This window comes from Lonchura striata, chromosome 4 (genome assembly GCF_050655825.1).
Source record: "Lonchura striata isolate lonStrDom1 chromosome 4, ASM5065582v1, whole genome shotgun sequence".
In the NCBI taxonomy this organism is placed as follows: Eukaryota; Metazoa; Chordata; class Aves; order Passeriformes; family Estrildidae; genus Lonchura; species Lonchura striata.
In genome coordinates this window covers 36801312-36814788 of record NC_140706.1, presented here as the reverse complement: position 1 = coordinate 36814788, position 13477 = coordinate 36801312, and the positions used below count along the sequence as shown (strand labels likewise).

The following is a 13477-nucleotide window of genomic DNA, read 5'->3' as shown; positions in this document are numbered from 1 at the left end:
TGACTTGATAACACTGAAAGGGAGCTTTTCAAAACCTTTCAAAATTAAAAAAAAAAAAAAAAAAGGGGTTCTGGATAAAGTGGTGTAAAACACAGAAGCTAAGCATATGTCAAGGACTAGTGAGGCTTTCTAATGAGACCTCAAAAAAATTTTACATCCTAAGTTTTCTGAAATGGTCTTTTTGCTAGCTTCCTTTTTCCTCCCCCTTTTTTTCCCCTTCCCTTTTCTCCCAGTCTGAATCCTAATTGAGCAGTAATGGGACTGTTTAATGGAAAAACAATAAAAATGAGCAGTGAAACTTTGAACCTTACAGCTGACTCTAATATAATTCTGTTATCATGGTAAGTATTAAAATCATGTTGGCAATGTCATTATCCAGTGAGGATGGAAGGTTGAAGTACAGACAAGTAATGCAATTAGGTTACTTATGTCTTTTGATGTGCACATTATAACCCAAAATACTTACAAGGAACAGGGATTGAAATATGAGTTTGAGTTCAAGTTGCTGAAATATAAAGAAAATTGTTAGACTTCTTTGCGACTACCCTAGAAATTAGGGTAGTTGCTTTCACACTAGAAAAGACTGCATTAGAAATAGTATCTAGTAGAACTGTAACTTCTTTTTCCCTATTAAGTTAGTAGCAGGTGCAAGAATTTAAACACTCAGCACAGTTATTCTTTGCCCTTGAGGTATTCAATTTCTTGATACTTTGTGTGACTTAACACAAGTTTAGAGGTCAGCCCTACTGAAACTGCAGCAGACTTTTCTTATATATTCTAAGATTGTGTTAGGTTACAAAGGTATGTGTGTAGAGTCAGCACATGATGCTTGTAATATGCAGTTGGACTGCTGTGGTGTGTCCTGACCATGGGAGACAGACGGAGCTGTCTGTGACTTCAATAATTTAGTTACAGGCTGAACTGGTTTTGCCTTCGTAGGTAAAATGAGTGTCTAGTTGGTATTCTGACCTTGACAGTAGTGTTTATAAATATGCCATCTTGTTTTAAGAACAATTAAATTCACGTTACAGATCATCAGGTGGTTTTGAGGAGATGGCATGGTAAAATGATGTTTTGACTACTTATAAATTAAGCTTTCCCATTCACTGCTGAAACAAACATCCCCAGCCTTCCCTGTGAATGAGGGCTCTGTCAGCCTCTTCCACCACCTCAGCTGCTTGCCATAGCACTGGAGTGAAGGAGGGATGGCAGTCTGATGGAGCAGGTATTGATATCCTGACAGCAGTACGCAGAGAAGCTGTTCAAAATCAGTCCACAACACAAAAATAGTCTGTTTCTCTCAATGGTAGAACAGTGTCCCCTGGGGACTGTGTCATTTCCAGTGCCTAGAAGAGGCACTTATGTTTTTTACTGCTATCTAGAAATTCTTATATGACAAACTAAGTTGACTTTTTTTCATGAAAATAGTGCTGCAATAAGTTACATAAGATTTTTTTTTTTCCTGCAAATTCTGTTTCTGAGTAGAGAAGCTCTTCTTTAGGAAAAATTGAAAATGAGAAGATAATACAGCTATGATTTCAGACAACATTAATGATTTTGTTTGCTTTACATTAATTCTATAAACATAATTTGTCTCTATGAACCTTCATTTCATATAAACCTTTTAAAGCTGTCATGTTTTCACTTGAGAAATTGATAGGCTTGATTTTTTTATTTGGGTTATTGTTATTTACTTCTTGTCTATCGTATTATTTAAAGCGGAGTTTCAAGGATAAATGTACATTTAAAGGTTCTGAGTTATGTGATGCAACAAGATTTCCATAAAATACAGATAGATATAAATGGTAGACTCAAGGGAAAAATATAGTTTATTTCTAGTTTAATCTTTCTAAGACTGCCTTTCTTGCCATACTGTGGGAATAAGGGAAATTGAGTAGGATATTTCTATTGCCTTTTTATAAAAGAAATCTTAGAAATTCCTTAAAACATTATGGTGTCCTTGAGTTTTGATTACAACTTTTGCAATTAGTTTAGCTTTGGAGGGGGAGTTTGTTTTTGTTTTGTCATTGGGATATTGTGTATGTGATGTGTCTTGTCTGATCTTTTGATAAAATTCAAAGACCAGGGTGTTAGGATGCTAAGTTATGCTAGTAAAACTTTTAATTTCACTTCTGTTTTCTATGGAGGAAAAACAACAATTTACTGCAGCCAGTAGGATGTAATCCTGGCCCAAACGTGGTTATGTCATCCTGTCTAAAGGTAGTGCTACATTGTTTGGCTACAATAAGACTTTACCTTTGTCTGTGCATACACTGTCAGTATATGAAGCATAACTTCATGGAGAAGTACCAAATTACTTGTAGCAGTTTTCCAGTGTCTGCTATGTAGGTATTGTGATACATGTTTGTGGGTGGTGACTGAAAGAAGAGCAGTCTAGTAAAGTAACCCCTAATATATTTCAACTTCATTTTGTATTTTTTTTTTTTCAGTCATCACATCTCTACTTCCTGGTGTCAAATCTCCTCACTTAAAATTGAATTGAACAGCAGCATCTCTTAGTCACAGATGCTCTGTAATACTTACAGGTGTATTACTGAAATGCTTTATGATGTGTAAACTAAGGCAAGAAGGCTTCATTTCACATGTGCGGTGGCATAGTGAGGGGCGCTGCTTTAACCTCCTGACTGATCCACTTCTACTGGAGAAACTGGTGATGGTGTTGGCCTTTTTTTTTTATTTTTGGGCATGCATGGTGTCCAGAAAAAGGAGCAAAAGCTGTGCTGTGAGGGGGGAACATTGTTCCATGGGATAGTCATAGAGCTCTCTTTCCACTGTCCTGTGAAGCCTGTGCTTCCATCTGGTTAGCCCCAGGATTACACCTTTCTCATGGGATAGTGAGGTGTGAATTTAAATGAACTCCTTAGGATGAGAATTTAATCCTTAGAAATCCTAGGCCTCTATTGTAGTTGGTAAACTGGCACAAAATTGACTTACTAAACTTGGTGGTTACAAAAGTATGGACTTCGTCTTCTGAATCCAGAAAGCAACTTCAGCCTAAATTCTGCCTTCCAAACAGTTATTAGTTTCTGAAGTCTGTGGAAGAAGTGAAAATGTAAATTTACCCCAGAATGCAGTGTTTCCTACTGTTTAGCACACAGGTTTTGATAATCATAAATTTTCCAGGACAGTTAACCCGTGTCAACTCACTATTGATGCCAGCAAAGTACAGAGCTTGGGTTGGTGAAGTCTGTTTCTGGTGCATAAAAACAGCAGCTGAGAGCACAAGTTTCTTTCTCCCACTCACCCCCACAGAGTTTTTCCCCTTGCTTTTCTGGTTGATTTCAACAGCTGCAAAATCTTGTACAAAATATGGTTTGGTTAGAACATAAATATACACCTATTTTCTATTATCATACTATTAGGACACTGTCAGTTACTTCTGTGTTTAGTTCCACTGTCTCAATTATTTACCTTTGCTTTCACCACAAGCTTATGAGGCAGGAGGGTTTTGTTTCTCTTCAGCAGATGAGTAAATAAAGTATAGAGTGACAAACAGGCTCAAGTCTACAAAAGTAGCTGCTTGTCTGCTGCTGACATTTGTTTGCGCTGTTTTGGAAGAGTACCTGTCAGACTATAAAAAATACTGATAATATGAAGCCTCAGTTTTTCTGGTCAGTTTCTACTCATGTGCTGTTCGGAGCAAGTCATCGTTTCTCTCCTCAGAGCCACAGCTGGGACTTGTTTTCAATACTATTTTATTCTTTTTTTTTTTTTTAATTTATTAACTGTCCTGTTAATTGTTGTACTGATTGCTTTGCTGGTGTGTCAGCTCCAAGACTCCCCATATCTGGCATGACAAAACAGAGTTTAGTGCCTTAAACTGCAGAGCATTGGCAAACTGAGTTTGCCTTTTAGGTGTTTTAAGTCACACAATTAACACCTACATAATTCAGTTCTTTTACCTAAATTGTTCATGTATAATTTCATTCCCTTATATATATATATATTGGAGCCTACTGAGGGAAATAAAATTTGAGTTCTAAAACCTGTGTTACTTTATTGCCAAGAATAGTATTGTGTCTTAAAACAGTATGCTTCTGTTGTATTCAGTATACCAGAGGGAGCCCTCCTGTGGTTAATTTAATACCTATCAATTTTCAGGAGTGTTACTAAATAGAGTGCATCTTACAGGATAAAATAGGCTGGTTTCAATATTTAATTTTCTTTCTATTTAACTCAGCATTTTTAATGCATTTCAGCTAATTTATTGTGCATAGTTATTTTGGCTTAATCCAAATCAAAACATAAGATCAAGAAACCTCAGTGCCTGCCAACTCTTGGACATGTAGAAAGGCTGCTGTGATGGAGGGGATTCCATGGCTGTATTGAAGCAGTGGGGTGCAAAATTGCTCAATTATTAGGGGGGATACCCAAGCTATGTTTTGTCCTCTCACTGGGATGTGATGCTCAGTCCTTTCCTAAACTTCCTCATCTCCCTGTGCAGGGAATTTCTCTTGTGTCTGCCTGTGAAGGATTGCAGTGGTACTATAGGTACGTCCTGGTCAGGAGCCAGACTGCGCTGTGTGTCCTGTGTGTGTAGGCAGTTGTCTGTTCACACATAAAAGAAAGAACAATTCAGCTTTTCTCTTGTTTTTAATGCTCAGACACGTAACTTATGGTCTTTGTTTAGCAATATGCTGATGCACACATTTATAGCAATTGACTGCAGCAAAACTGTGTGTGTACTGACTGTTTTGATGGATTTGGGCCAGGAGCAGACATCTTGGCTACTTTAAATTAGTCTGGAAAAAATTAATTCAGAGATCAACAAGTTAAATGCAAAGCAACTCAGGAATCCCAAACTAAAAAATCTGCATGTATTGTAAATGTTCCTCATGGTCAAAAGACCAAATTGTGCTGACTGAAAGAATTAACAGTCCCATTCTTTTCATTTTTTTTTTTTTTTTTTAATGTGAACAGGTTTCATTAGGAGATGGCAACCTTCTGAACCTTCATTCTGCGAATTCCAGTGTGTCATGTTTTAACTTTGGCAGGCAAGTAAGCACCACACCACTGTGCTCCCACTCCCATCTCAGTGGGATGGAGGAGAGAATCCAAAGGGTACAAGTGAGAAAATTCGTGGGTGAGGTAAAGACAGTTTAATAGGTAAAGCAAAAGCCCGACACACAAGCAAAAAACACAGAATCAATTCACCATTTCCCCTGGGTAGGCAGGTGTTCTGCCTTCTCCAGGAAAGTTGGGCTCCATTGTGCATAACAGTTACTTGAGAAGACAGATGTCATCACTCCTGTTGTCACCTCTTCCTTCAGTTTTATTGTGACTCTGATCCCATATGGCACAGCATATCCCATTGGTTAGTTGTTTTCAGCTGTATCTTCCCCCAGCTCCTTGTACAGCCCCAGCCTCCTCACTGTCAGGGCAGTAAAGAAGCAGAAAAGACTGTGTAAGCTGTGTAAGCCCTCCTCAACAACAACAAAAACATCCCTGTGTTATCAGCACTGTTTCCAATACAAATCCAAAATACAGCCCCCTACCAGTGGCTGTGAGGAAAATTAATTTTATCCCATCCACAATCAGCATGTAAATGGGTTTTTGACATCAAGCTCTGTAATAGTTCGTTGATTTCAACTTGATTTTGACAATTGTCACATTTGGAAGCGTTTAACTGTGTGATATGCTTGTCTGGGTAGTTGTATTCAAAACACGTCTTCAACAGAGAAATCCTTTTCCTCTTCTTTTTAAGAAACACCATGGGAGAATCCTGCTTGTGATGGTTTGCTCAAGAGGTAAAGAAGAGGAAGAAAATCTCTTGCAGGGATTTAACAGGACTTCATGCTTATTTTTTAAATTCTTTGCCTTCATTTCCATGATTTTCACACATTTTTCTATGACAAGGCTCCAAGTCTATGTGAACACCCAGTGATCCAAGTCGGCTATTTAGTCACCAAATTACTAACAAAGAGAATTGCAGGAACAAAAATGATGAAATGTATGTTTAACTAACATACATAGAAATAACTACATAGAAATATGTAGGCCACAATATCCCACTCTCTTCTGGATGCTTGTACTCCACAGGGCCAGAGCTGTCATGTTTCTGTTCAATGTTTCATGTTTCATAGGGACAGTGTTTCCTTGTGCTGCCATTTTAATTAAGATCTCTTGGCAGATACTATTGAAGGAATTTCCTATTATATCTTTCTCTGGTCAAATCCTGTTTATTGAACATCTCTGCCCTTAGGAAGCAGTCACTAGCTGAAATATAAGGCTTTCTTGCCACATCTGGATTTAGCAGATAACTACAGAATCCATTTCTCCACCAGCACCTCTAGCTGTTGGTTACCTTCCCATGCCAGAAAATTTCAGCCAAGTCCCTGATGGCAGTACACAATGGTATTTGACAGATGCTTCATTGGATCATCCTGAACAGTATAAGTCTAACTGCCAGGCTTTTCTTTGAAGAAGTTGAAGAGTATTTTTGTGTTGTCTTCAGAGACATATGAACAATCACCCATATGAGAACTGCAGCAACAAGAAGTTTGGAGATTGGTGCATTGGTAGAACCATGAATGTACAGTGCCATGAAACTTGTCATGTTTATTTCACCTGAGAGCTACCATGTCCAATGCAGTTTCCTGTGTGTTGCCAGTTGTTTCTGCTTGTTTGTCTCTTTGTAATGCAAAATTTACAGTGCAAATTTGATACAGTAGACTAGAAAATATGGCCGGTATGACTGAAATGTTTCATTGATCAGTGATAAACCATTGATTCTGTGCTTAAGAAGCAATGGCAATTGAACAGTTTTCTTCTTTAATACACAGTGGTTTATGACAGCATACAATACTGCTAAGACATTTAGCTAGGCAGTGTAATTATCTAAACTAGAATTTTGTCAGGACACCAGTATTAATACAAAGAGCTTTAGAAATGGGATTGCTCACTGAAGTGTGTAAGTGTAGATTTATCAGACTAACTTAAAGTACTCATTTGCCTAAAGAAGCACAATTTTTCATACTTGTACTTTGAATAACTGATGAGTTTATTTAGAAAATTTTAGGTTGTTTACTTACTTTTGCTCGCTATAAATAGGTTTCTATCAGTTAAGTATCAGGAGAAGGCAGGCAAATATTTAGAACAGGTAAGAACATTTCATAGCAGTTTATGACAAGTTCCTTTATAGATGAAGATGGGGAAGTGGAAGAGCTCCTTATGTCTCTGTTCAAAGCCAGTGCCTGGGAAACAGAGGCCCTGCAGTGTTAATGACTTCTCTACTGTGGGTTAAGTATTTTATCCCATAAGTTTTTGCCTCGCTGTGATTAAAATCTCCCAATTTTGCATTAGATAAAGCAATTTTCTGTCACAGGGAGTTTGTCTTTTTGTTTTGTCATCCAGTCCATGGGCTAAAATTTGGGGTTGTAATGTAACTTTCGTGTGAACTTTGTGTAACTTTGCTGAAACATTTTGATTGTGTCCAAGGGAGCAAGGTCAAACAGGGCACATGGACTGGAGAAGTTTGTGGTGTTTGCACCCACAAGAGATAGCTGCAGCAGATACTGGCAACTGGAATACCCTCTGTGCAGATTAACTTCACCCTTGGCAAAACTTTGCTTGTCCCTGGCAAAGCCTGCACAGATGCAGCAGTAGTTAGCCAGAGATAACTACTAACTTACTTGAGGAGAGACTATAAATTGCACCAAATTTAATGCTGAAGCCCTATCCTTCAGTGGTTCTCCGGTTTTGAATCATCTGTCTTGAACAGAATTAATACATGGTTTAATGCAGTAGTTGACTTTTTAATATGAGAGTGTATTTTGTTTTTTTTTAATATGAGAACACAATGCCTAATGTGGTTTTGCAGCTTTCATTTTCAACATAGCAGCACACTTCCATTTCTTGCTGCTTTTTCTCTTTTTTATTTGTTTTTTTTCTTGGGGGGAAACCCTCCACATTTTGGATTATTTACTGGTTTTGATATCCCACTTAGTTTCTGGGTAAATTACTCTATTGAACTGAGTTGTGTAAATTTTTAGATTGCTTTTACTATAGAGCAGTAGTTTCACATTAGCATGGAGAATGCACTTAAAAGACTCTTAATGCCATTCAACAAGGAATATATTTATATTTTTCTCAGACTGATAAATGACTGCATTTTGAGTTGCATTTGTTATGGGTACAAAATAAATGACATACTTGAATGGATGCTGTTTTTGCAAAATTGCTCGATATAAACTAAAGTGACATTCAAATTGCTGATCAAATTTTACTATTCTAACACCAGTATAAAAATGTAAATTCAGAAGTTTTACAACATTGAGCAACAAATTCTCCTCTAAAGTTACAGAATTATTAAAGACACAACACAGATGAAAATGAAAAATACTTCTGATGGATCTAAATATTAGTGGGAAAAAAATTACATATAAAAGTCTCACAGTGACATATTCCTGCAGTATATGTAACCTGTGTTTCACATCAGATTAAATCTTTTCCAGCATCCTTGGGCATCCTTGACATAATTTCCATTAATGGTGAAGCAGTGGAAATTTCTCCAAGCACATAGAGTGCTTCTCCATGGAGGTCATATTTTATTTTGAGTGATACTGCTTGAACAATATTGAGAGTAGTATGGTTTTATATCTCTATTTTCCCTAAAGTGATCCATTTCAGAAATACAAGCCCAATGTAAGTGCAGCCAGAACATATATATAACCTGTGCTTTGTTAACATGAAAGTGGTGTTCATCTCCACTAACCACTTATACAAATGGATTTTGAAATCTGCCATTTTTAGCAATGTAGACAGACAGAAGAGGACAGGAAACTTCCAGAATTCCATCAGGGAAAGCAATAAAGCTGCAGAGGGATGGGAAATGAATTTGACTAGAAAGACGGACCATTACCTTCTGTAATCTTCTCCCTCTTCCCTGTCTTCTTGCTCCCTGAGGAGAGTGTGCACCAAGAGCAGTAAAGATGCTGAGATATTATTTAAACCATTCTTACACCAAGTGTTGAGAGAAGCCATTTGAGAGAGTGTTGTTATTAATGTGAGACTTAGTTTGTGTAGTTTGCTGAGATGGCTTCTCAGCAAAATCCTAAGTCCTGTAGTGCATGTGCAAGACCTCACAATAGTGCAGTTGCTGAAGATAAAGGTGTTTTCTTTGAAGCAACTTCAATATGGACGTGTGAGAAACATTTTCTTCAGATGCTCAAGACTCACAACAGATGTCTCCTTCAGAAGCAATGAAGAAAAAATGAATTTTATATTGGGAACAAGGAAATGGATGTGGCATCATGCTAAGCAGCAACCTGCTTCTGCATCTGGAATGAATGTGATTGACAAATGAACACAGGAGATTCTGCTGGTTTCAGCTGAGACAATTTAGAGTAATTTTCTTCATAGGTTCTGGTATGGGGCTGTCTTTTGGATTTGTGCTGAACACAGGGTTGGTAATATAGCAATGTTTTAGTTATTGCTGAGCAGAGCCAAAGCCTTTTCTGCTTTTCATCCTGCTATGCTGGGGAGAAAGGTGGAGGTTCATGGGAGCTTGGGAGGAGACACAGCCAGGACAGGTGACCCAAACTGACCACAGGGTTATTCCAGACCATATGGCATCATACTTAGTATGTAAAGTGGAAGGAAGAAAGAGAAGCAACATTTGGGGTGATGGTATTTGTCTTCCTAAGTAACCATTAAATTTGATGGGTCCCTCCTCTCCTGGAGATGGCTGAGTACCTGCCTGGCCATGGGAAGCAGTGAACTTAGTCCTTGTTTTGCTTTGCTTGTGTGCATGACTTTTTTGTTCTCTGTGACCTGTCTTTAACTCAACCCATGAATTCTCTATTTTTCATCCTTCCAAGTTTCTACCTGATCCCGCTGGTGGAGGGGTGAGTAGCTGTGTGGGGCTTGGCTATTGACCATGACAGAGAATGAGGCCAGGACTGTGCACTTCATAACCCCTTCAAAGACAACTTGTCACTTCCTTGTGTTGTAGAAATGTTTGTTCTGTGGTTTATACGAGTAAAGTCTTTCTGAATTAAATTTAAAATTCAGTGAAACTTGAAACTCTTCTTCAACGCATTTTAAAGAAATTGTTAGTAGAATAGATTCCTCAGAGATAGTTGCTGGCGTGGGTTTTGAGTTTTTCCTTTTACTTACATGTGTATGCATGTATATGTGCACTTGTGCATGTTTATGGGCAGAAGGTGAAGAGACCATCTTTGCTTCTTAACATGCCAATGGTCTTGAGAGGAATGGAACAATTTAGTGAAAAACACTGTGCAAATACATGGAGAAGCATATGTTAATGAGGATAAATTGGGCACAATACAGTGTCTCTGGCATTTTGAAGTTGGAGTTTTTTAATAAATTTGGAGGTTTTTGTTTTTGTCTTTCATCCTTCTTTAAAAACAGATTGCATGTGGGCTGACTTTATGTTCAGTTTTTGAACAGCCCTAACTTCCAACAATCTACTGAATGTTTTTCCTCCTCTACTTAAGAAGACTTGAAATCTGTAGTAAATAATGATGTTGGCTCATTTAATTTATGCCCTTGATTATTTCCAGTCTTTCCTGTTAGTCATGTCTACTCTTTAGACAGTGGACTCACATACAGATTTTTTTATGTATATGTTTATTTAGGAAACCATAGACAAGTTTGTTCAAAAATAACTTGCCCAAGGCTGCCATCCTTATAACACAGTTTGCTAATCTCCTCATCTGCTGGTATGTGTGACCAAAAATCAAACTGACCTTCTCTTCCATTTAGTAACCTTCTTCATATCACAGATTGATCTTCAGTTTACTGATCTGGTTGTTTGAGAGACCAGCTACTATCTTTTAATAAAAGTGGTGAAGATGTGAGAATGTTAGAATGGAAGTGACAGGAAGGAAATACGTAAGTAATGAAAATATGCACCAAGGAAAATAATGAGAAAAATACATCCTGTCAAATGTATTTCTTGAATTTCAAAGTTGTGTTGCTGTTGTGCTTCCTATGCATTCTCGTTCATGTTCTAATTTGCATGTCTGGCATATTTTGATATTATATTATTATTTTTTTAAATGCATACTGACTGCAACCTTGCTTCTCTCTTTTAATTTATTATAGCATATTAGTAAAGCTGCTTTGGAATACCCTGGATTAATGATGCATTTAAACTATTTTAAAACCACCCTGGGCTAGGTCAATTATTGAAATAATGCCAGCAAGTAATATTTTATTTTGATAGCTCTTAGTTTTATGTTAACTGCATTGTAGAAACATAACCTGTGGGCTTTTAACGTTACACTGAATTGGAAACATGTGAATAAAGCATGCTTTGCATTTGCACGGAGCCACCTAACTCTCCTTCTTGAGAGGAGATTCTAGCTTGTATTCCTTGGTTGTACATGGGGTCATGTTTTTGTGCAAGTGCTCTGAGAATACAGGGCACTTAGATGTTTTACATATAAAGGGAAGGCATTATGAGGTGTGGGTCTGCTTATGGCATGTTAGACATCACTGCAATCACCCCTTCTGATACTGGTTATCTCCCAAAACCTCATTTGTAAAAGCAGTGCATTTAAATTTTTCTTGTAAAATTCACATCCTTAATTATTGCAATGTTTCCTTTGCTTTTTGAAAGTGTAAAGTTAACTTGCTGTGTTCTGCTTGATAGTTGAGTTGGAATGAGGGCTTATTATATATTTTTCAAAATGTGGGAATGTGTCTTTTTCTCATCCCAAATATGTCTCACTGTTTTAATCTAATCTACTTTTCTGTTCAAAACTGCACTGTATTGTAGTTGCTCTGCTAGATTCCAAGATGATAGGCAGTTTAGGCTGCAAATTTAAAAAACAAACAAAAATCAGCTCTATATAACCAAATTTTAGTAACACAATCCTATGTCAATAAAACTGGTATCGACCAGTCTTCAGTGATATTGGACTTCACAGGTTTGGTAGTGCCTGGGATGCTTGACTTGCCCATGGAGTTTTACAAGTGACTTTAGGCTGTGGCTGTCATTTTTTGTTAAATAGGTCTTCTGGAAAAGGAGCTAAGAACTGGCTGCAATCATGCAACTGGCTGAAATTGCACCTATACCAAACTTGAAGAAATTTGCTTAAAATAAACAGACAATACACTTCCCCAGAACAATGTTTACAAATTGTATAGTGGTCTATTATCTATTTAAAGAGGGGTACAATCAGTTCCTAAAATGACAACTCCTACTTTGTTTAGGAGAACAGTGATTTGGTAGTGATTGAGCTGCTGGAGATGAGCAGAGACTTTGAACATTGAACTACATGCAAGGCAAAACAAAATGTAAACAAGACCAAAATTATTAATTCCAATGGCTTCTGAAGAATCATAGGAAGCAAAGTAAAAACCTTTTTGTGATTTGGGGTTGTTATTAGGCTAAGGTAATTCTCAGGTGTTTGAAAACTGAGATGTTCCATGTCTAGGAATTGGAGGCATAAAACAATGATCTGTGCATTGAATGGCCAGTGTTTGGTCTATACATTATACTGAAGAAAGTTTATGTAATGGAATAGAGAGAAAATAAGGAAGTGGAAAGTTTGGAGTAGAATATAGGCAGAATTTTGCTGCTATATTTCAGAATCTCTTAATATAGTTTTCTTTCTTTGTCTAGCCCTCTAAATAGAAATGTGGATAAATTATAAAATAATGTTTATGGAGAAATAAATAATCCTAGGTTTACATATGCAGCAATAACTTTTGACACAGTAATTGCTACAAAGGAAGAAGCCCTTGATGCTTATATTAGTTTTATGAAAATGTTAGCTTTCATTTCAGAGAGAGTAACATTGTTATGACTACTCCCTAAATTAGTTGTGTACTTTCAAATATTGTGCAATTCTTGTTCATCATAGTCATCACAGATGGGATAGAAAACATAACCAAATTAAGTAAAGGTTTCATTGTTGTCTGACTGATGAGAGGTCTGAGAATATGATAGAGGTGCCAGAGAAAAGAGTAACATGGAAAAGATATGCAGGCATCATTTTATTGACTCTTTCTTTCAACAGAAATAATAGTATCAGATTGAATACTGTACTGGTATCAAAACAAGTGGCAGGTGCAGGTTTATGTGTGATTGATTATTAAGATGGAGCTTTCTGAATGAGGGATTGTGGATATTAAAAGCTTATATGGCTTCAAGAAACAATTGAATACATTCATGGGGGAGAAATACATGAGGGATAAAGACAATGCCTCTGGCTTGCATTGTCCTTGAACCGGCAGTTGCTGGAGTCTAGAAGGGCATTTTAGGGAAGTGAAGTTGTTTGTTTGCCATGTATTTATGTATTTCTGTAGGATTTGCTGTTGTTTGCTGGCAGAAGCAGATCATTACCTGGATGGACCTGTTTGTGTAACTTAGAAAAGTCATTCTTTAGTAATGTGTAAGTTAAAGTTGGGCATAGTAGTTGCTGATGAGAAGTCAAGTTGTGGAACAGATGATTTTGAATGAGTTTCTTGATGACAGAGAATGTTC

At 37.2% G+C, this 13477-nt stretch overlaps 1 protein-coding gene across 2 annotated transcripts in view; it reads left to right on the top strand.

The window, feature by feature from the left end:
* The window catches only part of GALNTL6 (polypeptide N-acetylgalactosaminyltransferase like 6), a 437146-nt gene that overhangs the window by 1777 nt on the left and 421892 nt on the right, over positions 1-13477 (top strand). Inside the window, exon 2 of one of the 2 annotated variants that reach the window (XM_021552775.4) lies at positions 4942-5019. The exons of the other annotated variant lie outside the window; for it this stretch is intronic. Within the exon in view, the coding sequence (XP_021408450.2) occupies positions 4942-5019 (78 nt within the window). The remainder of the gene's footprint in view (positions 1-4941; positions 5020-13477) is intronic. 2 annotated transcript variants of the gene reach the window in all.